Source organism: Cyprinus carpio, chromosome B21, assembly GCF_018340385.1.
Source record: "Cyprinus carpio isolate SPL01 chromosome B21, ASM1834038v1, whole genome shotgun sequence".
NCBI lineage: Eukaryota > Metazoa > Chordata > Actinopteri > Cypriniformes > Cyprinidae > Cyprinus > Cyprinus carpio.
Genome location: NC_056617.1, coordinates 19,036,939 through 19,064,274, shown reverse-complemented (window position 1 = coordinate 19,064,274; position 27,336 = coordinate 19,036,939). Strand labels below are relative to the sequence as shown.

General features: G+C 35.7%; 1 protein-coding gene across 3 annotated transcripts; it reads right to left on the bottom strand.

Annotated features, from left to right (window-relative positions):
• Nucleotides 1-162: 162 nt before the first annotated feature.
• Nucleotides 163-26,923, bottom strand: jade2 (jade family PHD finger 2). Of its 3 annotated transcripts, none has more exons than XM_042747898.1 (12): nucleotides 26,353-26,923; nucleotides 23,132-23,195; nucleotides 21,782-21,867; nucleotides 20,592-20,749; nucleotides 17,972-18,144; nucleotides 16,638-16,849; nucleotides 13,480-13,647; nucleotides 10,279-10,395; nucleotides 9,202-9,714; nucleotides 7,204-7,321; nucleotides 5,175-5,303; nucleotides 163-996 (listed from the first exon to the last, which is right to left on the bottom strand). In XM_042747898.1, the coding sequence occupies exons 2-12, from the start codon at nucleotides 23,193-23,195 to the stop codon at nucleotides 287-289; spliced, it is 2,448 nt and encodes an 815-aa protein (XP_042603832.1). In that variant the 5' UTR covers nucleotides 26,353-26,923; the 3' UTR covers nucleotides 163-286. The 3 variants fall into 3 exon arrangements, with proteins under 3 accessions (XP_042603832.1, XP_042603831.1, XP_042603830.1); XM_042747897.1 differs by having other exon boundaries at nucleotides 26,450-26,923; XM_042747896.1 differs by having other exon boundaries at nucleotides 25,892-26,922.
• Nucleotides 26,924-27,336: the final 413 nt, after the last annotated feature.

Genomic DNA, 27,336 nt, shown 5'->3' with positions numbered 1-27,336 from the left:
ATAATAATAATATTATATATATATATTTTTTTCAGCTGCAAATCAGACTATTTGAATGATTTCTGAAGGAGTAATGATGCTAAAAATTCAGCTTTGAAATCACAGGAATAAATTAAATTTTAAAACATATTCAAAAAGAAAACAGTTATTTTAAATAGTAAAAATATTTCAAAATTTTACTGTTTATCCTGTACTTTGGATCAAATAAATGCAACCTCGGTGAGCAGAAGAGACTTCTTTAAAAAAACACATTAAACGGAAGAGACACAGGCATCCGAAAATGGTTCTAGGAGGCAAGCACGCTTCGCCGCACTACCTCCTCCTTCCCAGCATGCAGTTGGGGCAAGCGCAGCTTCCGGCTGAACGAGCGCAATTCACTGTCACTCTGCTCGGCGTCAGAGAAATAGCCGTCCGTTTCAGTGCCGAGTGTTGAGGTGTTGTTCCCAGCGCTCTTGCGAAGGGAGGTCTCCGTCGAGTGGCTCTTAGAGCGTGACTTGCCCGGTCTAGGTAGACGCAGACGCAAGGCCGTTTGCGAGCGCTTGTCGCTCTCCGTATCCACAACGAATCCGCAAGTGCCACGCTCTTCGGAAATGTGGCACGAGTCCATTTTGGATATGGCTGGCTGCAGAGGGTCCGGCCTGCCGTCGCTGCTGCGGGTGTGATGATGGTGAACATGACGCGCTCTCTCTGCCTTGCCTTTAACTGCGGATCCGATTCTCGGGAGCGAGACGGGTTTCCTGCGGCTGCGCGGCGCTCCCCTCGGCTTGCGGCCCAGCTGGGGCGTTTTCCAGGTGGACTTGATGGAGTGGTCCATCATGAGGCTGAGCAGACTCTCCTCGCCCTGCAGGAGCTGGTCTGACAGGAGGCTAACCGACGGACCGCGCGTCTCTCCGGATAGAGACCACTGGCTCAGCATGTTATCTGCCGTGATGTGAACGGACTGAGCCAGCCAGCTGTCAAACAGCGAGCCGTCCAGCGGGAAGGATTTGGAGAAACCTGTGGACGAGACAGACATTAGACATCATGTGCTGATATACAGTAATGCTTTATATCGCAATAATGAGCATGCATTATACTCAGAACTTTTTCACTCAACTAACCTACATTTTTGAGTTACCAGCCATTCATAACTTTGAGATTTAAAAAAAAAATAACAACAAATAATAACAATATTATTAATAATTATTAATAATACCGAAATAAACAAACAGCTAGCAGCTGTCCACATTGGATGTGAAAAAGCAGGAAGTGCAATTTGCTAATCATTTGAACTTTGTGTCAGTAAGTCATAAACAGAACAAGGCATCAGTTTACTGTCAGGGATTATGGCAAAAATCATAATCACGATTATTTCGGTCAATATTGTAATCATGATTATTTAACCGATTATGAGTGGGCCATATAAAGACCAAAACTTCATATGAGTGATTTATTTAAAGATAGTGATATATCAAATACATATTTTCTTGTAAATAAGGTTGCTTTTGTGCTAAATTTCACAATTCGTAATTACCACAGCAGAATAACTAATATGAGTAACAAACAAACGAAAGTCCTCGAAATTATTTAAATAATTAAACAGCTATTAATAAAAAAAGCAAAGGACAAATACAACAGAATAAAGAGATACAAATAATCAAATGTAAAATAAAACAGCATAGTTTTCACTGTAAGAATTAAACTTTCTTTGTTTCTTATTAAAGCTACAAAAGTCGTTCAGTCAAGAGCAGCGAGTGATTTTGTCTTTGTCTTTTTTTGTTGTTTGAATAATATATTATATAATAATATTATAATAAGCATACAGTCAGCAGCAGGAATATAGCTCGCTGTCACACGGATCCAATTTACTGTTACACATGTATTTTCATTCTCAACTCTTTAAGATCATTTATTACATAACTGACAAGGATTTACATGAATAATCATTAAGTGCTGCGTTTTGACACACGTGTGTGTATTTGACCGTGTAGGTGTGCACTTCGAGCTAAAAGATGACTTCACATGTCCGTGTTCAGTTCCGTCTCTGACCACATGTGTGTTAAATCCTCCAGAGGAACAGCAAGTCTCACGCTTTTAAAAACATGAACAATCTAATCAACTTTAATAAATCAAGCATGTCCCGTTTGGCAAAACTTACATGATTTTACTGATTCGCACGTGAAATTGGGCTTTTGTGGAGGAAGGAAAGTACACCGCTGGAACGGGGCCTAATAATCGTTTTATCTCGATTATTGTATTTTCATAATCGTTGGAGGCTGAAATCGAAATCGAAACTTTATTTTGATTAATTGCACAGACCTAGTCAAGGATTTGTCATGCCACATCCAGTCTACGTTGCCAACTTAAGAAAAAGAAAATACAGGACAATCACATATTTTCATATATATATATATATATAGGTGCTGTTAATCGATTAAAAAATTAATTAATCGCACATTGTTTTCTGAAATTAATCCTATCTAGCATAAACATTTTTAAAGGGGTCATATGATGCGATTTCATTTTTTCCTTTCTCTTTGGAGTGTTACAAGCTCTTGGTGCATGAAGAAGATCTGTAAAGTTACAAAGACTAAAGTCTCAAATCCAAAGAGATACTCTTTATCAAAGTTAAGACTCTGCCACGCGCCCCTAAAACGCCTCGTTTAAACACACCGTCATCTCTACATCACTATGTGGATGTATTTGTGTAACGCCGCCCAAATGTTCACGCAAAGAAAGAAGGCGTGGTTTCAGTAACACAGTCAGTGTTGAAGCATCATGTCAGGGAGATGTGTGTGTATCTAGGAGAAAGCAAAAGCACTTTATTTTGGCCTCCGAAAGTAGATGCATTTAGGAATCTTCAAGATTACTTACAACAGAACAGCAACGCATTTTATGGACGACCGTTTCGTGAACCTAGGAGAGGAGGTAATTCTGACTTTGCTACAACAATCTGCCGCTTCTGAATCAGCCACTGTAAGTGTGTTTTGTTATTAGTTTAAATATTTGCTATCGACTGTTCAAATGTCGACTGTATTAACTGTCTTTACATTTATTTTGAAAGATGAAGCTCGTGATTATGGAAAGGAGCATTACATTACCGACAAGTGCTTGTGGTGTTCGGCCAATCACAAAGCACTGGGTCAGTTGGCCAATCAGAGCAGACCGTGCTTGTCAGAAAACGACGCGTTTGAGAGAGGCGTCACAAATACACAAAATAATGACCCTTTAAATATACTTTTATATTGCAATAATTTCACATTAAATCTTCAAATTAATGTACAAACAACATAAAGACAGTATATTTTTAATATTTTTCTACTGTAGCCATTCAACATTACAGTACAAATGAGAGCGATCAATTTTAATATTTATTAGACTTTAAAAAATAACTTCTAATTTCATTGAACCCTAAAACAATCTTCACATAAACCCATTATAATAAATTTCATATTTACCTGTGCCATTCAGCAGAAATATAACCTACAGAAACTGACGTTATCAAACACTAAATTCTAAATTAAATATAGATGAATCCTTAAAGCTATAAAAGTTATTGCTTTCTTCTTTTCTCTTTTGTTCTTGATGAACAGATATCACAGCAGCTGGTTATTAGGTTGTTTTGGCTGCTATTACTTTAAGAGCTGCCGCTGCTGAACATGACGCAGATCTGACACGCATCGTATTTTCTCTCAACTCTCTTTACCTTTTCTGACCCACTTCAGATCTTAAAGTCTCTACTAATGAACTGACGAGTTGAATCGGGTGCGTAAGATGACGAAGACAGTGCCTGGCTGCAATGTTCTTAAATCTGTAAATAAAATATATAGTTATGCTTTATTTTCATTGCAGATGATTACAGCATTTCACTAGCCTTTAACATTTTCACTGAAGCTGGAGTTTTCCATCAAAATAAAAGCTTAAAAGTGCAGTATGATTTGCTGACAGCTAGCCGTTTAAATGCAGTCCAAATTCAAAAAATCTTTTTCATGTGTAGAAATTAGGTAAGATGCATTGTAATTTTCCTACTGTAGTGTAAAGCAAAAATAATACACCTATGAAATATTCATTTTAATCTATTTTACAGTGCAATTGTTTTACAAAACATGGCTATTACTGTCATTGTTATTATTATTTTCTAATTTGTTTGGCTTCCTATAACACCAGTGTGAATTAATTAAACTTTAAAATGTACAAAATGTAAAATTAAATGATTTTTTTTTTCAATATTGCAATAAATAGTGTATCGTGAACTTTGTATCATGATATAATTGTATCGTGAGATTTTGATATTGTTACATCGCTAAACTAAACTAGAATTTACTTAATTGTAAAAAAAAAAATTCTCTATTTTACAACATTACAATAGTGAAAGACACAATTAGGCCCGAAATACAGGACATTCCTGGTAATACGAGACACATCCGAGCACACATTTCGACTCTTTGTTGTTGCTTCAATGCAAAGAAAACCAGTGCCTGTCGCACCAATATTTGTCGGGTAAGTTCAAGTAAGCTAGATATTAGGCTATATTTAATATCATGATGAATCATGAGTTCAGTATTTGCACTAAATCTGTGCAGATTTGGGTTAAATGAACTTGCGTAAGAAATTAATGAGTGAACAATTTACGAAAAGTAACCCGCCAAACTGGCCAGTGATTTGACCGCGTTACCCATAGATATATCAGCCACAGCGGATTTTCACCCACATTCGGCGGGTGTTAATTGCAAACCCTGATTATATTGTTATCGTAGGCATTTCAAAACGGTGTATAATTATTTATTAGTCAGATTTTTAGAATGCATTTTTAAAATACTTTCCCCATCATCCGGTTAAAATGCACAACACCGCTGTTTGCTGTGTTAAAGAGGCACGCGCACACACTGACAGCAGATGGCGCTGCAGAAACAGCAGAAATGCAGCCACTATGCATTGAACCCTGTAAACAAAGCAGCTGCAATACTTTCGGTTTCTGAACAGGGTTTATATGTGTTTTAAGCAGCCATTCAGATTTCTGTATTCGCTATCACTGTGTTCATCAAAGCACCAAATACTTGATACTTAAAGACTATTTTCAAAATTAAACATTTTTACATTTTATTCTGGCCTACAACGTGCCCTCAGAGAGCAAAGTCTTTTTTTTTAGCAGATCTGTACATAAAAGCAAACACATCATTCAGTTGCACACTCACCCAGCTGTGTGAATAGAGAGTTGTCATCTGATCTCCATTTGTCTTTCTTTTCTGGACTACTCTTCCTCCTTTCTTTCACTCGTTCCCTGACTCCATTGCGATGAATCTTCTCCCCTCTCCGAGTTTTGTCTATAAAGCGCAGAATATAAAAGAGCATGCAAAATACTTAAAATGAGCAATCAAACCTCTTACAGCCGTCAACTACATTAGATCTTGTTTTTAAATTTCAATATTTCAAATTATATTCAGTGCCTCTCACAGCTGTCCTGAGACCCTTATTTTGAATGTTTCCGTCATCTAACATCAGATTCAGATCATCAGCTCATTAGTGGAGACTGCGAGACAGGAGAACGTGTGATATATGTGCTGTGTCTATAGCACAGCTTTGTGGAGATCTGAGTTTGTGGAAAAGATCTGCAAACAGTAGATTTTAAACATTTTAAACAGTCCACAAGAGGGCAAGACAAATCTAAACCAAACAGCACCTCGTTTACTGAAATTATTGTTTACTACAAAGAACAAACCTGGTCTTTAACAAGTGCACTTCATATTAAATCATCCTTTAAATTTAGAATTTTATGCAAATTCATTAATTTAAGCCCTCATCAATCAATTTTTCCTCAGACTAAAATAGCATCCAATTCAAATATACAAAATTGTTAGTTTATGAGACAAATGTAATTATTTAATCAATATAAAATCAACATTTACAGTAACAAAACGGTCCGTGTACCTTCGTATAATTCGTTTTTTAATTGAACATTGAAAAATGTAAAAAGTTTTTTTTTTGTATTCTTTACAATGAAGGTTATTTTTTCATCAAAATCACAAAAACCAACAAATCAGAAAATGTCACGTTTCAGGCTGCAATCAGCCACTTAATATCATGCAAAGCTTCTATACGTCACTGTGGTGAGTTTGAGTGTGGATAGTTGCTCAGATGTGATGTCAAGAGGCTTTGGTTGTAGTATATCTTGCGTATGGGAAATAAGGTACAGATTAACCTTCAGCTTTCTTGTTGAGGGTCGAGGAGCGTGCTGATGAGGCTCGCAGGCCTGGCGGCCACATGCCAATCTGTGTGTGTTTTTTTTTTTTTTTTTTTTTTTTAAGAAGACAGAATAAATATGGGTCTTAACAGCAGATGACAGAAAGCCAGCGAGTAGAGAGAAGTGCTGACTCAGAGATTCAGGAATAATGAACACTGCGACGAGGGATGCAGCTCCTTCATACAGCAGTGAGTGAAAAACGGGTCTAAAGCGACGCCAAAACCATAAGGCACGCCAAATGAATGCAGAACACTCTTTTTTTGTTTTAAGCATTAAAAATGAGCGCTATTAGATTTGTTTGATGAACCTAGCAAAATCAACTGCATGTCATAATATCAAACCCTAACACATTATCTCACAATTCAAATCATTTCTCCAGATTCCCTGAATCTTTTCACAGTATCAAGTACAGTAGATGGTGAAAGACCTCAATTCTTTGCAATCTTGCATTGAGAAGTGTTTTTTTTTTTAACAGCTTGACGATTCTCTCTTTAAGTTTGGAACAAAGTGGTTGCAAAGACTGAAGCTTTGGTAGATGTTTGTTTAGCGTTTAGTTTTTTTTTTTTTACCCAATCATGATGCCCTAAACTATTACCAAATGCACCTGCTTATTGTGGACTGTTTCAAAACGGTTTAATTTTGGATATTCTATTCTATTATCTACATATTCTATTTTTATAAACTTTTAATATTTAATGCTATACAATAAGAAAACACAAATCTGGTAAAAGGCTAGGAGTGACTGCAAACATCATAGACAATGTATATGAAACTGATCAAATATTCACCTTCTTTCACTGACCAATTGTTTAAAATATAAAAAAAAAAATTTTTTTTGAAGGGTCTATTCTGAACCCTATTTGTGGCTAATGCTGTGAATGAACTACACTTTGGGGGATTGCCAGCTTAGATCATGTGCCATGAGTAAAAACTGGCACCGATCAAAAACGCAAAAGAAAAAAACACAAGCCTTAAACACATACCTCCAATCAGGTTCTTCTCTAAGAGCTGAATCTGCAAGGTAAAGATCTTCTCCTGCAGGTCGCATAAAGAGTGTTTGATCTTCTCTCTGCGTGTGACCATGTAGCACAAGTTTCTGACCTGAAAGAAAACACCATTTACATTTAAATTACGAACTGAAATCACTACGGTTAGGAGTAGTTTGTGAGTAGGGCTCTAGTGTAAAACCTGCAGTGATAATTCTCACGCATGACTGATGTTGCATTCATCACATTTTAGAACCAGATTAAAGTTGAACTGAAATCCAAATTGATTACATTCTTTCTCAATCTACATTCCATATACAATGAGTTGCCTACAGTGAACCAAAATACAATACAAAGTTCATCATAACTCATTAACCAGTGACTGACGTTTATAATCAATAATAGGTTAATCACTTCCTATAGATGCACATCATTTACCATCATCCTCTGTGTCTCTTTATATCACCGTATGCTGCATACGCTCTTCTGTATCATCCGCGCCACAAGGATGCTATGTTTCTATGTGTATTTAGCTTTGATTTGAAAGAAAACAGCGCATCCTTGTGGCGCAAATGATACAGAAGAGCATTCAGTGATATGGAGAGACACAGAGGAGACTGTTGACAAAGGAGTTATTGAATGAAGTCATTATTTTTGTTTTCTTTGCTTACAAAAAGTGTTCCCGTCACTTCATATAACCCAGATTGCATGTCTGATATCAGATGGAGTATTCTGATGATGACTTTCATACTTTTCTGGATCTTGACACTGTTATTTATTAAGCAGTCTATGAGACAGTCTCAAGCTTCCAGGTTTTCATCCAAAATATCTTAAATAGTGTTCCGAAGACGAATGAAGCTTTTATGGGTTTGGAACGACAAGTGATTAATGACAAAATTTTCATTTTTTAATTATTAAATACCTTAATAATTAAACTAGGGATCCACCGATATGAAAATTTTGTCCGATACCGATAACCAATCTTTTTTTTTTTTTTTTTTTTTTTTTTTTTTTGAATGCCGATAAGTTGGCCGATAAATCTACATCTAAATTTTAATATACTTTTTGAGAGCCTGATCACAAAAAAGGTCTCATCATTAAAAGCCACATCCCAAACACTTCAACATAAGCAGCCTAGTTTGAACAGTGTACACTTTAAAAACAGTTTTACTCTCCCATTACCAAATTTCATCATAAAAAGTCTTACAAATAAATAAAATAATGCATAAATAATGCAAACAAGTCATCTCAAGTCAAGTGTTTCTGAAGGAAATAATGCATTATTTATCGCCCTTAAGATATTGGCCAAATTTTCTTATCAGGCCAATACCGATAACAGAAAAATTGAGCATTTATCGGCTGATACCGATATGGTGGCCGATATATCGTGCATCCCTAAATTTAACTTTAATACCTTTAAAAAAAAATCTCCAAATATCACTTAAGTGATTGTTTTATACAAACCATAAATGCCTAAAAATCCAACAGTTAATTTGGTCTAATAGTTAAATCAATTATCTAAGTTCCCTATTGATACTTCACTCGTACTGTGTCTGCTCAAGACGCTTTGGGAAAACATAATTTTTCTCTGATGACTGAAGCCTTTCAATAACGCAGTGTAACTGCACGGCCATTGGTTCGTGCAGTAATAAAAAATTAACCAATGGCTTGGCAGCGTTGCTGCACGAGCCTATGGTGACAAAGCCTGCCAGAATGGGCGGGGTCATCTGGCTATATAAGCGAGCATTTCGCCATTGGATCCTCAGATTCTTCTCCTTAAGTGATGACTAAATATAATTTTTTTTTATTAAATATTTTGTCACATTATTTTGTTTAATTCAGAATCATGGAAGAATCGTGATCTCTATTCTAAACAAAAAAAAAAAATCGCTATTGTCAATTTATCCAGAATCGTGCAGCTCTAAATCCTGTTGGAAACAATCATTATTGAGAGCTTGACAGATGAGAACATGAGAAAAGGGCAGCTATACTCACCCTCTCGAGATCCTGTCGCAAGTGAGTGAAAAGCTTCAGACGGCGATACAAAACGTCCTGCTCCTGCTGGGCAAGATTGTCCACCTCGTCTCTCTTGAGGGCTACCAGTGGCTGGTTAAAGTTGGCCTTTCGTCGCAGCTTCCAGTACTGGAAGAGGAAGTCCACGTGAGCGTCTGGCAGAGAAAGGCCTTCTGCGATTTCCTTGGGATCCACGAATCTGTAAAACTCATCTTCAAGCTCTTGCAGCTTCTGCTTGCGTTGGCTGGCTTTCTCCTGTTCTGCTTGGTCCTGCTTCGAACGATCCAAATGCGTCCCCGACAGATCGGAGACAGCGTGCCGTGTATCGGGTCTGTCCATATTCCCGACGTTTTTTGAGCGCGAGACACTGCTGTGCTCTAGACAGTACGATTTGAAGCGCACCTCGTCGTTCTCTGCCAGAGTGGTGCACATCTCTAGTCCGTGGTCGAACGCACAGGTCACGTGGAAGGCCACGATGCAGGACGGCATGGAGCACTGTGTGAGCAAAACGGCATGTTTAGAGCGCTGGTTCACAAAGAAGTTTATTCAAGTGTGCTATTAGTATACTTCTTTTAAATTAAAAATAATCATCCGCGCCACAAGGATGCGCTGTTTTATTTCAAATCAAAGCCAAATACACGTAGAAACAGCGCATCCTTGTGGAGAAGAGCATACACAGCATACAGTGATATGGAGAGACACAGAGGAGACTTGACAAAGGAATGTTGTATAAATTCGTTATTTTTGTTTCCTTCGCTTACAAAAAGTGTTCCCCGTCGCTTCATATAACCCAGATTGCACCTCTGATGGCAGATGGAGTATTCTGACGACGACTTTCATACCTTTTCGGGACCTTGACACTGTTATTTTATTTGGCAGTCTATGGGACAGACACAAGGATAGCGTTTTTGTTTAAAAATATCTTAAATTGTGTTCCGAAGACGAACAAAGCTTTTACGGGTTTGGAACGACATGGGGGTGATTAATGACAAAATTTTCATTTTGGGGTGGAGTATCCCTTTAGATGTGTCAGATGTTCAAAAGCAGCATGTCTCTCACCTGTATACAGGTGCCTGTGTGTTCACGGCACAGGCCACAGGACAAGGCCCAGCGGCTGGCTGGGATGTGGGATACTTTAGTAATAGGCTCCATCTTCTCAGGGCAGCCAATGCTCACCTTTGATGACATGGAAACAGCACAAGTCAGAAAACACTTCAACCCAGTTCACACATCATATGTGATCAGATTAGGGATGGGAACTGACATTTAGATTTTTTGATTTTCTTACTTAAGATTGTTGTTTGTTTTGCGTTATGTTTTGGGACTCTTGTGTAATAGGACCTCTTTGAAAACGAGATGATGCATCTCAAGGGCTTTATCCCAAAGAATAAAATGTGTTGCAATGAAACAGATCAGTCCATCTTGAGACAGTCTCTTTAAAAGTACCCATTCAAAATACACAGCACATTGGTTTTTTTTTGATAGGGGATTGCAGCAATTCTTGTATCAACTGCACATGCTTTAAAATCTTACCCAATTAAACATTAAAGCGACCTTAAACCATTTAAGCACAAGAAGACTCGTGCATTCTATCAGAGCCTCTTAAACAGCATGTGACAACAAACATTAAAGCAACCTTAATCCATTTAAGCACAAGAAGACTCGTGCATTCTATCAGAGCCTCTTAAACAGCATGTGACAACTATGTACTAATAAACAGACCATATACTAGTAATAGGAATGCTAGTTAAGCAACTAGTTAATAGTGGGAATTGTTGCTTAAAATAAAGTGTTACCCTAAGAATAAAATGTAACCTATTACTAAATAAATGTAGTTGCACTGGGTTGCATTGTATTATGTGATTGTACTGATTTTTAATGATTGTATGTACTGATTGTACTATCTAGTAAACTAGGACACTTATGATCTAAAGCAGAGTCTACAGCAGGGACAATGAGTGCCACTTTCACATCTTGAGCTGTGTGTTAGTCTCATGAGTGCCACTTTATTTTTTTGGGTTGTCCCAAAGGTGTTACAGATGAAATGTTCTCTCACTCGCTTTTGTGGCTCTCTACATCCCTGTCACTCTGCCATTGTCACCGCCTCACTCTTTAGCTTCTCTAAACGTTATTGGAATAACCATTTTGACCAGGATTTTTAAAAATTGCCTCTTTGAATAAATTCTGTCAATTCTGCTTTTGTCTTTCTTTGACTGAAATATTCAGCAGCCTTCTGCACGTGAAATAGGCCGCTCCTATTGTCCTCCACCTGATCAAACAAAAAGTTCAAATTACGGCTGAAAAGCTTTCCTTTCAATCACGCGCTAAGAAATATTTCAATTAGAATTCATCCATTATTGCATGCTAATTACAAGTTTCCCATGTCAAAGGCAAAGCGCCTTGCACATGAATAAGTGTGAACGAGTTCTGCAGCATTTAGGGCATGATTTCCTTTGCGCTTTTACTGCAAAACTAATTCCAAAGTTAATTTCAACTCAACTATGTCTGAACAAATCATCAAAATCAATATTGGAAATATTAACCAATGAATTTCATTTTGATTATTTTGATAAATGCACTGCGGCAGGAAGAGCGTACATCAGCTTACGATGGAGAATAATGCATTTCTACTGGAGAAGTATGCTGGAGTGTCTGTATCTACTGCAAAAAATTGTGTTTCTGCAGAACATTCCGTTTTTCCTTATTATAATTTATAATTCAGAGATTTATAATGCTCTGATGCTTCCAAATGTTATGTTCATTTTAAAGCTGCAATGAATTACAATAATGCAAGATTTGATTTCCATTGAATGAAGAAACAAGTTCATACCAAATGATGTAAATATAATAGTAGGGATGTAATGATTCACTTAACTCACAATGCAATACGTTTTCCTCACGATTTTTTAACATAATTAGATTTAAGACAAATTATAAATAAAAATTATTTATGTTTTAATGATTCACTTAACTCACAATGAAATACGTTTATAATACAAACTAAAGTAATCTCTTCATATAAACATACTAAGGAAATAACAAAACTTAATTGAAATTTTAAAACAAATCCAAAATCTAATAAATAAAATCAAAACAAAGATGCTGCATAAATGCAACAAGAACCGTTTCTGATTTAAATTAGATTGTATAATTTCAAAATTTGAAGCAAAACAGAAGAGTCTGACTTTAGATTTGTGAAACTATATTACATGAAACATATCTAAATAAAACAGAAACAGCAGACGAGCTGAATTAGATGCAGATTCACTCTCTGCCAGCAGGTGGCGCTTATGGAACAGCAGCGATATGCTTATAAATACTATAAGTAAGGAATAATTTACTACGGCAAAAAAGTAAACAGTTGAGAGAAAGCAGACGGATCGGAATTTGAAATATTATTCTTTTTCTTTTGTTTAGTAAGTATAGTATTTAATTTTTTTATTTTGTTTAGGATGGTTTATTTTGATTGATGTGATGTTATGGTAATGAATTGCATAATGTTACAAATGATTTCTATTTCAAATAATGCTGTTCTACTGAAATTTCTATTTATCAAAGAAACCTGAAAAAAATTCTATTTCACTGTTTTCTACATAATAATAATAATAATAAGTTTTTGAGCAGCAGATCAGACTATTTCTATGATTTCTGAAGGATCATATGACTGGGGTAATGATGCTAAAAATTCAGCTTTGAAATCACAGGAATAAATTACATTTTAAAATGCATTCAAATAGAAAACGGTTATTTTAAAGAGTAAAAAATATTTCAGAATTTTACTGTTTTTACTGTACTTTGAATCAAATAAATGCAGGCCTGGTGAGCAGAAGAGACGTCTTTCAAAAACATTAAAAATCTTACTGTTCAAAAACTTTTGACTGGTAGTGTAATTAAAAAAGTTTTAGGAAAAATATTAGGGAAAGCAAATGCAAACGTGTATGTAATCATGCTGTCCACAGTCTACAGCACAAACATGCATGCAGTCCTTTTAAATGTGCATCTCATCACACATTAGAGCAGGTGCATGTGTCTCAAATGCAAGCTATTAAAACCCGGGATTTACATATGATTACAACTGATTAATTTAATGTGCACGCTGCCATTTCATTAAAAAAAATTTTTTAAATGTGAGCCAAAAAGTTGTAGTTTCTGTTCATACTTGAATTCAAGATTTTCAGCCATTGCCTCTTTACTCAGAAACAGAATATTTTTCGAAATCTGATATTTTGGTGCGCTCCTAAAATTGAACACTGCTAATACCTCGGGGATCCATAAGGCACAGCTGACGTGGACCCACTTGGTTCCGCTGCGCGTGGGTTTCAGAGCTCCTCCTCTCCTGGGACAGAGCAGACATTTGGGCTGCACTCCGAGGGCACAGGTTCGGCACAACCAGTTACCCTGCGGCACCTTCAAGATCCCGTAACACGCCTGCAGGAGGAACAAACACATGCTTCCTGTCAACACAACCAATAATCGCCACAAATCAGAACTGTTACGTAATCAGAATGATCAGTTTCTGCTGATAATCTAATCGTCAGAGATGCAAACAAGGTGAGAACATTGTGCAGCTCGGGGGCATGTTTCACATAGAATTTCTTTTGAAGTTATTTGCTTTACATGCTCTTTTGTAAGTACTTTAAGCAGGGCTCCAGACTGCATTTTGTGACCATTTTTTCTGCCGGTGCGACTAATTTTTGTGAGTGGTTGCACTGGCGCGACCACTGTGTTGCCCAACTCATAAGCGCTGCCATTTCTGTTGCATTTGAGAGACATCAAATGAAATTAAACGCTGCTCATTTGCCGTTTGGTGTCTCTCAAATGCAACAGACCGTTTCTCTGCTCAGACCGTGACACAAACAAACTTGTCCGAGCTCAGAACAGCTTTACTCGGGAGCTAAAGTTGATTTTGCGACACTGTTACTGCACAGATGCACCAGAGCTGCGAGATCCAGTGAGAAGCGTTTGAATTCAACGCACAATGATAAGGTTGCTGTGAGATCTAATGAGAATCATTCAAACTCTGCACAGAAATCTCTGTTATAAACCGTGCTGACATACGTCAGGAAACCAGAAGCGGTAACGCTAACTGTAACCATGGTGATGTGATAGAAATAGTCGAATGCATTACATCATTCATTTCAGGGTTTGTACAACCTTTTAAGAGAAAAATTCAAGAACTTTTCAATGACTTTCAAGCATTTCACACAACTGTTTCCAGCACTTTAAAGCTCTAAAATGATCCAGTTTTAATGTTATTTTTAATGGGATGAACAAAATATACTTTGTGGTAAACAAACACTAATGTAAAATTTAAAAAAATATAATCATAATTATAACCAGTGGATAGCAGCAGAGGAGCACTTATTGGCTTATTAGTCATTCATTTATGCTTTTTCTTTATTTTTTGAAATTTTAAAATAACTATTATAAAATATCAAATCATCAAGAAATCAGATTTTGTCAGAATTTTACACTTTTTTTGTGTATGAAGTAAGAAAAGTCAAACTCTTCTTCAATTTGCTACTAAATCACACATAATCACTGAAGATGGTCAGGTCCATATACTAGAAGAATAATGTTGCATTTAATAATAGTGGAATATATACATTTTCTGTATATAAAAATTAGATTTTGCACCTGTTACTGTTGTTAATAAAAGTAAATTTTGTATGCATCTTAACTCAAGCTTAGTGCTTTACTGTCAAATCTGTATAAACAAACAAGAAATGAACATGAAATGTTATTAGTAACTGCACTTATTAATGCAAAACAATAGTAATTTTATGATTAAATGATCTTTATTTTGAATACCCCCCCACACCACCCCCAGCGCTACCAAATCTGCTCCTAGCGCCACCATCTGGAGAACTGTAGGTTGTTTTTTTTTTTATGTTATTATTATTTTAATTACATTATATGCCCAAAACCATTATTTTTCACAAAAACAAATTACATCTTGTTGCAACATTTTACAAAAATCAAGATATTTGATTATATGTGTCCCTGGAGCACAAATCCAGTCTTAAGTCTCTGGGTATATTTGTAGCAATAGACAACAATACATTGTATGGGTCAAAATGATCCATTTTTCTTTTATGACAAAAATCATTAGGATATTAAGTAAAGATCATGTTCCATGAAGATATTTTGGGAATTTCTTACTGTAAATATATCAGAAGTTAATTTTTGATTAGTAATATGCATTGACGTGTTATGCAGGCTATTTAAGACAGTATTGGCTGACAAGATGGCAATGCTGACCTAACATACAAATTGTTTGCCCTCTCTCTTCACCGTTCCTACATCTCAGACCTCAATTGCATAAAAAAATATTAAACCTAGCTACTATTAGACACAGTTTTTGAGGTAAAGACTCCCATAAAAACACTCACTGGATCTAAGCAAATCTCATAGGTGACCTATTTTGATCTCAAAAAAGTGGAAATTACATTAAAATTGTTTATTTTATAGCTTCATTTATTACGTGAAGCAAGTGCAAGTCATAACCATAAGAGAAAACATCCAAAAAAGCTGAAAAAGGATAAACAGGATAAATTCTAAGAAGTTCATAAGAATGTTTTTAAAGCTGCAGTCCGTACGTTTTGCCTCTTTGTCGCCTTCTCTGTTTGAAAACCTGCAATTGCAGTTACTTGCACAGTTATCTTTATTACGTGGGTTGTGCGCCGGCACGGCTCCATTATTGTAAAACATTACAATAAATCACGCTACCAGTGGTGATTATATCTAACGATCACTTAGCTCATATCACATCAAACAGTGCAAATTATTATTACTGTTATACTTTGTTCTCAAATTGTTAATGTTAACAAAATCAGCATTGCGTGTGTTAGTATGTACATTTCAGGTTCTGTACAGTCTGATCTCTAATTGTCATACCATTCAAATTTCATATAAAGAAATTAATTTAACCCAAATAATTCTTCCTTCGAACTGGTTCTCCTTAAAATACAGATCTTTTTATTTTTTTAGGTGATAGATTAAAATACAAAAAATAAAAATCTTGTGTAATCTCACGTATGCTATCTGCAATCAGATGCACATCAAAAACCGGAATATAATTTAATTTCAGTCACATGTTTTTCATAAACACAATCCTTTCTGGATTACAATCTGTCATCAAAATGATAAATTTAATTATTTCAGCTGCTGTGAGAAAAGGCTATAAACGATCCTCGACCAGCAGGTCCTCACACGTGATATAGCTACTAGCCAGGACAACTTCTTTATGTTTACAGATGTGACGTGAATTTCTACAGTACCACTCAAATTAGAAAACATTATTATAAGCTAACTGTTGTGAATCGTGGCAATAGTTCTGAACACTGGCTGGTTATGTACTTGCTCAAATATTGAGCTTCAGCGTCTGTTTAATGTCTTTAGGATTAAGGATTAAATACCTGATGCACACAAACGTTGCATTTGTCGCAGAAGACCATCTCGTTGCCGTCCTCGCCCTCAGGTGAGCGGCACACGTCACAAACCACGTCCTCGTCGTATTCGATGCCCAGACCCTCCTCGGTCTCGATGGCCTGCTGCATGTTCTGCTGACACCTCTTCTCCAGCTCCACCACGACCTGCTCCATGGTCAGCTCGTCCAGCTCTGGAAGTGCTGAGACACACAAAGAAAATGTTTAATATGAATCCTGCATGTTCTGCATGTCTCTGTGTGAATGAAAGGTTTCATTTACTACACATACTGAAGCGCGCGTGTTGCTCGTGATGTTTCCAGCGTCTGCTGTTTCAATAAGTAAGGACATAAATACATGAACCATATCTCCAGAACTGCTCTGAGAGTCACTTCATGACACTTTTGAGAAAAACTACTATATATCACATACTCGCATATAAAACTCTTCACGGCAACTCGTCAAAATAAGAGTTTGGTTTAACTTGAAGAATTTGTGACAGAAATATATTGATACTGTACAGTAGAATCTTGCTACTACCGCTACTACTAATTAAATTATTATTAAAACTTTTGTTTTTAAGAAATAAATCACACAAATGTTCGTACATTTTAATTTTAGCAGTTAAGCACTGCTGTGCAACACTTTATTTGCCCAAAAAAAAAAAAAATATTGAAGGGGTTTGTTTAATTTAACATTTAGTTTAATTTAATTTCGTTTAATATTTTATGCCATCATTTGATTACCAAATTTTTTTTTAAAAAAAATCGAAAAAATATATAAAAAAAATAAAAAATAAAAAACTTAAATACAAAATAACACAATTTAAAATAAAATGGAAAACAGAATTTTGTTAAATAAATAAATACACACATACAACTGAATTTGAGAAGAAACAAGTATTTCATTGGGCTGTAAAAAAATGTTTTTGTTAAACTATTAATAAATTACTGTTAACTTGTATAAATTTTATGATTTCAATTTATTTGACATGCTTTTGATTAATAACATTTCATTTAACCATTAAACAGAGTCCAGAACAATCAAAATGGGAAACAAAATAAAATAAATTGGTAAAAAAAAATTAACTAAAAACAGAAAATACAAAAAAAAAAAAAAAAAAAAAAAAGAAAACTAGTTTTTAATATTAATAAAAATTATAATAGTATCTCAATGATACAAAAACAACACCAATTGCTCAACAAAACGTTACTAATTTCACTAAATTAAAAAATAAAATAAAATACAACTTCAACTATTATAGGCCTGTTTGCTATGACAAACTTAAATCATCAAAGAAACATGAGTCAGATAGCTGATCTTACCTAGTTGTCTGAATTCAGCATTAACCAGTTCAAGCCAGGTCACATCCAGATCATCAAGATTGTAACAACTCAATGGCTCTGTGAGACCATGTGACTCTCCAAAGCCAAACTCTGACTGGCCCCTGGTTTGGATCGGTGAAAAGAATGGGATTCGATTGACCTCCGGAAGCATCCTGGGGAAAAAAAATGCACACTTGAATGACCACAAAACTCATTCTTCATGCATCAAATATTCAAAGGAATGTTTCAGCTTCAAGTAAAGCTCAATGGACAGGGTTTGTGCCATAATGTTGATAGCTAGAGGAAGTCATTCTAACTTGTCCTTTGTGCAGTGAATTATGATCTGTGTCGATGCACACTGAAATCAGTCGTGTTTTCTGATCAGAAGGTTTCTTTTCTCAATTCATGTAACCAGTTGAAGATGAAATTCTAGTTATAGTGAAATCGATATTAAAATATTGAAACCGATACTGAAACCGATATGACCGATATTAAAGCACAAATGCAAAGTGGCCCACTGTGGTTTCAAAGAGCATTTCAGACTTTGCTGATACCTGCATTTAGTGCTGTCCATTTGTGATTGGATCACCAGAGACAGATCTGAATACCAGATGTAAATGAGGCCCTGCAATACTTTCATCTATAATTCTGAATTCATTTATTTCGTATGGAATGTAGTGAATATTAAATACACAACCTCATTTACTGACAGGCAGCTGCTGCTAAAGCAAAGGCATATGTGAGCAATTCACTAATGATTATAAATGAACATAAATACAGTCAGTTCCTATAACAAAATTAAACACTTAAAGCATTACAGCAGGTATTACTTTGGAAAATGAAATTGGTATTGAGAATCAAATGTCAATAGTATTGATAGCGGCTTCTGGGATATTTGTTTTGTGATGACACTAACCCCTAGTATGAGCTGATGATGGAAAACAAAACCTAAAAATAAGGAAAGAACAAATGAACGAACGAACTAAGATATTAATTCTGAACACTAAGCTAGTTCATCAAGCACAACCCATGAATGACAGAAAGCAGATGGATGTTGAGTGAAATACTGAGCGATCCAGATGTGATTTCCATGTCTATATTACTTTTGTAAAATTAGTTTAATAACATTGATACATCAATGTGAGTTATGCACTAAGAAATTACATTTTCCTTAAACTTTTGACATATAAGAGACCACTGTAAAAACTAGAGATGCATGATATTGGATTTTTGATAACCAAATATCCGAAATGCCCCTATTTTTTCAACACATTTTTGCTGATTTTCTGATACAGATATATTTTCTTTTGTTTGGAAACACCACCAAGTCTCTCTTATGCAGAGATTATAAACAAATTATTCATATTTTGGTTAGTTTCGAGCAACAACTTACCTGTTAGAACTAAATAAACAAAAATAAAGTTTGTTTTATAATGAAAGTACATTGAAAGCTTTGAAAACAACTATATAATAAAACCAGCCGCAGTTGTTTGTTTTTTTCTCAGACAGATGCAGTGGTAACCTTCACATTTTATTTGCAGATTTAACATTTACAGATGGTCTAAAGCAAAAGAACTGTAAAAGTTCTTAAAACCTTTTAGAGCTCCTTGTATTTAAAGTTATCATAATCCATTTAAAAATATATATATTAAATTAATTAATAAATCTGTATCTACAAAATTTAATTCACAAGTGTCATGTTTGAGATTTTTTAATCATATAAGCTACAGTTCTGTCCTTTGAAACAAAAAAGAATCGTGATTTTATGACATTAGTTATCGCTTCATTCAGATTCATTAATATTTAAATGTTTTTTGATTTTTTTTGTTTGTTTTTATTTGATTTTGTTATAAGGTGTTCTTCATTTTTTATTGTTTTGTTGGCAAAATTCGGCCCGATGGCAATGTTTACATTTCAAGCCTTCATTGGGCGATTCCGATAACGGTCCGATAATATTGTGCATTCCTTATATAAACATACTGTACATTTCAGAACTCTACAAATTCTTCTGTCACACAGATGAAAATATCATCTACTGTGCAACATACTCCCATTCTTATAATTTTTTGCATAGGCTTTTCTTGAGCGTCTATTCTTGTACAGGTAAGAGTTTCTCACTTCACAAAGTCAAATGTGACCCTGGACCACAAAACCTTTTTTTAGTTTTTTTTCTTGTACAGGTAAGAGTTGCTCACATGGTTTGTTAGGAGGACAATATTTGGGCTGAGATACAACTATTTGAAAATCTGGAATCTGAGGGAGCAAAAAAAAAAATCGAAATACTCAGAAAATCATCTTTAAAGTTGTCCAAATGAAGTTCTTAGCAATGCATGTTACTAATACATTTTGTTTTGATATATTTACGGTAGGAAATTTACAAAATATCTTAATGGAACATGATCTTTACTTAATAATCTAATGATTTTTGCCATAAAAGAAAAATTTATCATTTTGACCCATACTTGACCCATATTGTTGGCTATTGCTACAAATATACCCCAGCGACTTAAGACTGCTTTTGTGCTCCAAATTATGATGTATGAATGTGTGCATTTTTTTTTGTTGATGCATTTCTACTTGGGATCAATCATCAGACTGTAATTTACTGTGTGACTCTCACCTGACTACAGGCTCGGGAATGGCTTCCACATTAGCTGGCACCTGAACACCCTTCTCCCATTCCTGCCTCCAGGGGTCGGAGAGGAAATAAAACTCCTCTGGGCTCAGTTGTGCTGAATCAGGCAACTTCATGGCTGTAATAAAATCGGTCCGAAACACCTGAGAACAGAACATTGGCAACATTCAACAAGAAAGAATCCCTTCTCGCTCTGGTGACATTTTCACTGGCGCCGAGGCAAGAATGAAATATTTTGCCATGTTTTAGAAAGCAATTTTTGTGCCAGAAAGCAAAATATATGAAATACAAAACCCTCAAAAATATGAATGAACACATAATATGATGTCATCACAGAAGACAATCATACAAACAACTGCTTTTAAAAGTTAAATTGTAAAATGTTAACATTTTTGAGTGCCAACCGGCCACCGTCACAGCCCTAGTTTTAATGAGGTGACATTATCAAGTATGCATGAGTACACGCAAAAAACAAACAAAAACAATTATTGACTGTATGATGAAGCCTATGAGAATGCAGTTTGAATGGCCCTATATTTCAAGTTAAGAAAGAAACAAATAGCCCTGTATGGGTTTTGTTTTTTATATTTATGATATTATATAGTATGATATAGCAATACCAAACAAGCAAGAGTGCTGTTTTCCCGAATATCAGCATGTGAGCAAAATCACTAATGTGGTATTGATTTCATACAGCAGTTCAACAAACGAGAAGTTAATGTTGAGTGAGTTACATTTTAGACACAATATTGTCTGTTTTTATTGTTTCGCCAGTGAAAATAGTTCCAAACAAAGCCGGATCAGAACTACAGTGTTACATCCCTGAATGAATTTGTTTTTGAATGAATCATTTGAGTCAGTGATTCAATGATCCATTCATAAAGACAGTCACTTGCTTTATTTCTAAATGAATCAGCCACTGAATGAATCTTTTGAAAAAGTGATATAAGAAATCACTCATTAAGACAAGCACTCGCTGCCACCTACTGGTGGTTTTAGTGTGATATTTATTTATCTATCTATGAAAGGCCTAAATCAGTCAAATTGAATTATTCTTTTGTCTTATTGTTTGTTTTTTATTTTTTAGTTATAATTTTTACATTAATGTGGAAATGTGATAGCATAGTTAAGTTATTTTGTATATGTGTTTTTTGTTATGAATTTGTATTTCTCACCTCCGACGGTTTCTTCTGCTCATGGCGTATCCATGTGCTGCTGGTCCCTGTGTTCTTTGAAGACCGTGACCAGGTGGTCACATGACCTGCAAGAGATTGAATACCAAATATTTATCAGGTGGTAAGGTTTCTTTTTTTTGATTGTTTGAAATGGAAGCAAATGATGTGAGCACAATTTTAATATAAATACACTTAGATATTCCTAGATAAACATCTGAAGGTATAATTTCCACTTAAGGGCAAAATTGAAAAAATTTAATAAAAAAAAAAATCATGATTTTTTCCCCCCTAAAATAAATTGAAAAAATTTAATAAAAGTCAAGTATGGTAACCCATGCTCGAAATTTGGTGCTCTGCATTTAACCCATCCAAGTGCACACACACAGCAGTGAGAAGTGAACACACACCACGGAGTCAGTGGGGCAGCTATATATCCAGCGCCCGGGGAGCAAACTGGGGGTTCAGTGCCTTGCTCAAGGGCACTTCAGCCATGGGTATTGAAGGTGGAGGAGAGCGCTGTTCATTCACTCCCTCCCACCTACAACTCCTGCCAGCACCGAGACTCGAACCTATGACCTTCTGGTTACAAAGTCCAAATCTATAACCATTAGGCCACAGCTGCCCCCATTTTTTTAAATTTGAAAAAATTTAATAAAAAAAAAAATCATGATTTTTTCCCCCCTAAATTGTTATTTTTTAATGAATTGTAAGCTTTTGATTAATTCTTGCATCAACCCTAATTAATCTCTAAAGCATCTAAATGATAAAAACTTTGCTGATAAAACAATTGCACACGATCTTCTACGTGCCTTCTGTTGTCTGATCGATTCGTTTAATGCCTTTTAGCACAATCCACCCGTTTCAGGTGTTTTTTGCAATTAAATCTTTACAGTCAGAGTTTTATAAAGTAAAGTAAGAATATCTCCATTAGTAATTTCTGAAAATGAACACTTACTGAAGCAGCTTGGCTTTACTCGATTATCATTTTTTCTTTACAGTCAGGTTTTTTTATGAACGTTTATCTGTTCATCTCTCAATCATCATTATATTGCACTGCTTTGATCATTAAACTTTTAAGCATTAAACATCCTCTTGCCAAGTCATATTAGCAGATACATAGCGACAGCTGATATTTATGTCATTTTATGTACAGTAAGTAGTCTGCTATCCTGTTATAGAGATCTCATTTCAACTTACATCTGCACTAAATTGTTTTTTCTCAATTGGGGTGTCTGAAAAATAGAGTATGAGCAGCAAATTCTCACTATTTACTACTTTGCAATATTTGCTCTTAATCTGTAAAGATGTAATGCAGTGGTGAGAAGCCGTGCGTCTGTGTTTATCACTCACTGTCGGTGGTGTCAGAGTCGTTGCTGCTGGTGGAGTATTTCCTCCTTTTCATCTCACACTCCATCTGTCAACAAAGAAGGGATGAACAACTATCAGACTCTGAAAAGACGGCAGAAAAGCTTGCTGAAAGCTCAGTGTGAAAGTGTGATGGTAGAAATGAATGAATCTACAGAAACCCCATTCGCTGATGCTGCCTTCACTCCTCATAGGGGCGATTTGGGGAAATAATCTAACTGCAATATTCCAGATATAAATTGGAATTCTGATTAAAAAAAAAAAAAAAGGGGCGATTTTTAAAAATTTTATGATTTAAAAAAAGTTTAAAGGGTTTGGCGGTTTTGGAGGTGTTAGTTGAGATAGTTATGAAAATGATGTAATTGATTTCTTTAATTAATTACCAACATGTTTATATATATATATAATGTAAACATTGAATGTGAATATATATATATATATATATATAATTATATATATATATTCACATTCAATTAGTATTTTTAGATTTGTTGTTATTCACATTCAATGTTTAGATTTGGAAAAGCTGTGCTTCCTGTTGGATTGGCAGTAGCTTGTTGCCCTAGAGTTTATTTTCTTAATTCAAGTTATAAATATATTGTTCTATTTGTGTTTTAAAGTAATTTATAATAAGTGAAGTTTACATTTACACTTTACAGATGCTTTTATCCTAAGCGATTTACAATTGTTTACTGTAAAGTGCACTGATGTCAGACTCATTTTGGATAGTAAAGTTTATTGCTAAACTGTTAAATTCCCTGCCTCCATTACATATCTTTGTCACATCACATTATAAGTTTGATCACATTTCATTGCTAAAAATGTGTTCATGTATATATATTCAGTTTATGTATATACTGTATATACAGTATGTGCTTCTTAAAACAAGTATTAGTAATTATTAAGTCATTATATTATATATATTTATTTTGTTTGTTTTTTTTTTGAAAAGCTATGTTGTGTTGTGCTTCTTTGCTACAAGATAAAAGAAAAAGTTGTTAAAATTTACTTTATATAAAAAAAATTAAACAATCTGTTAAAAGTTTTATGCATTTATCTAATTACTACAGTTTTTTGATGATAAGATTGTATTAAAATATAAAAAAAATCTGAAAAAAATAAAACAGACCACAGAATTTCTGGGGGGGTAGATATTAATAGGGTCATATTGTTGTTAAAATGTTAATAAGCTGTTAAAGTTTTATGAATTTAATTAATTCGACATGCCTTTTGGTTATTGCAATTTAATTAAACCATTAAAATAGAATCCAGAAAAAATTAAATGGGGGGACTTATTTCTCAAGTGTAGAAATATCTCAAAGATCATCCAGAGAGTATAAATCTAAATATTTTCTTAATAAATTATCACAAATCTAGTTTCTACTTTGCCACTATGGGGTATGGATTGTAGTTATGCAAATGCAAAAAAAAAAAAAAACACGTAATTTAAATTAGATTTTTTTTGAATGATTTTTTTTGTTAAATTGTGTGTGAATGAATGGGTATGTATGATTATTTATGGAAGGGTAGGTGAACATATTCTGTGTTTCTGATTGTGGTTTATAAATCAAAGCATCACTGTCAGATGGACTCTAAACACTGACAGCTGCTGACAGTAAACATCAGGACCGCGTGCATCCCTCACAAACACTGAAGCTGCAGCACTAAGAAGCACGTCATAAACTGGCGTTCTACTGACTGTGTTATGGGTGACGGGAACAGGCAGAGCTTCATTCATGAATAACCCCCTCATACGAGAAACGCACACTGTGACCATGTGACCGCCTCGCCTCCACCAATCACACAGCAGATGACAAACACACTTTATATGGATGCAGCTGCTCTGCGAGATTCAATATTGTTAACTTGAGCACATTAAAATGTACATGGCATAGAGCCCAACGTGGTGCCAAACACAAATGTTTTCTGTGCATCATGATAATCTACTGGTGTAAATTTATACTGTATGTTCTTCAAATTCAGATATAAATATAAAACATGTATTTTTACAATGGACTTAGCTAATCCGCCCTGCATTATGTATGTATAGTATAACATACCCTATAGTTGTAGAAAACATAGTACAGTATTGGGTAAAGTAATTTCTTTATATTATTATAGTTGTTCAATTACCACAGCAACTATAGAATTACCACAACAAGTAGTTTACTATAGCACGGTTCAAGTATTTTTTCATGTGGGAGTGCTATGACCTACAGCACTTGAGAACTAACCACATGCATTAAGCCCCTTCATTAACTGCAATGGCAAACTAGATTAGTGAAACATTTCCACCGACGAAAGAAACATGCTTTCCCGTCCCTCGAGCGCGGCCACGCCTCCTCCGCGTGACGTCACGCCCCAGTGTGCCGTGAGCAGCAGCAGACTGTAGGGGGCGTGGCAGATGACCCGCAGGGTGTTTGTGAATCTGAAGCATGCTAGGCCAGCATTCAGTGCTCACAACTTAGCATGTCACTAAAACAAACCACTGATTTGAGTTTAAACAAACGATCTGTGTTCAGGTCCAGCGCACTGCACTTTCAAAATAACTTTACTGGCATTAGCATTCGCAGAGTAAAAGCTCCCACCAAAGAACTAGCGTTACAGTGGCATAGAAGAGTTTATCAATAATGACGGACAGATCTGCAATCAGTCTCTGTAGAACTTGCCAGAATTCAGCCGAACTTGCTCATCTGGAGACCAAACACACATTCTGAGAAGATGGCACGCGTTTTTTCGCTTTACCTTATTTGCAGTTTGCACAAGAGGGATGTCCTCGATGCACCGAAATCAGGGGATCATCTGAGGCCAGGCACATGTAGACGAATTTCCCCTCCACAGCCAGAAATAAAAGTTACTGGCGGCGGATTGAATCCACAGCAGCGCCCATGCGACGACGTTATCCGTCGACTTCGCTGTTTACACGTTTCTCTTATTACTGCAAAGGCTATTGGTTCGTCATCCCCAAAATTGTTTATTAGGAAAAGCGTTTTCTCAGAATCCTGCAAAGTGTAGCGCACTAACGTGACAAAAATCCATCGCGAAAGCGCTTACGATAAATTTCGTTTCTGTCCTGTTTGGCGTTCCATATTCTGCATTGGCGTCGCCTGCGTAAACAAGACCGGCTGAGGTGAGGCATCTCTCGAGCTAAAGCAACATAACAACCTCACACTTATAACTCTTTTGGCGCCATATTAATGACGTACCAAAAATTTCCGTTAGCAGCGAGCGAAGAAAACTCCGTTATTCCTCGGAGGCGTCACGCACGGAGGAGAAGAACGCGGCGAGGGCGCGTCGCGTTACCTGTCAAGTTTGAAGATGTGCATCAAGAAGCGAGCGTGAAGAAGAAAGTCAGCGGCTTCTCTCCTCAAATGAGTGAACGGGGCGGTTCGCAGAAATAAGCGAGCACTTTACAGCGAATCCGGTGGGGGGAGCCACGGACAAACACGGAGGAGGAAATGCTGTTTGTGACATCTTCAGTCAAATCTGTCTCTTCTCGCTCAAACGAGCAACTTTGTATCGCAACACTTAATGTTTACAACACAAACACGTGCAAAGTTTCTCGCGAGGGAACATTATACAAAGTCACGTGTGATTGAGTCAAAACAACTGTACTGTACCTCGAACTGTAACTGCGGCCCCGAAACATACCTGGACCCGCAGATATCATCATATTCATGTGGCATTTGTTAAAGAATCACACTTTTCGAGCACGATATAAAACAACAGATCTAGTGTGGAGAACTAACTTCACACATCCACTGAAAAACCACCAAACACCGGCCTTGATCTGTTTCTGTTGACATAAAGAACATTTGTAGTTCATGATACTCATATTAACAAGCAATCACCGTAAGCAAGGGGTAAAAGTAATATTTTACATTAAAATATATAATATTAAAATGTGTGTGTGTGTGTGGTGGGGGGGCATTAAGTTGTCTGCATCAAAAGAAATGTACAAAAGTGATTTTATGTCCATAGAAAGCACATTAAATGCAACTAAAGTGTGAAAATGAAATAATGCTACATTGTCATTCAGTGTAACACTATAAACAACAAGCTTATTCTGACCTGTACATATTACAATATATAAAAGAATAAGTGAGCATATTCAATTTTATTGGGTTTTAAATGCGTAAAAAATCTAGCTAGCTAGCAAACCTAGGATAGTGGCAAATAAAAAATAAAAA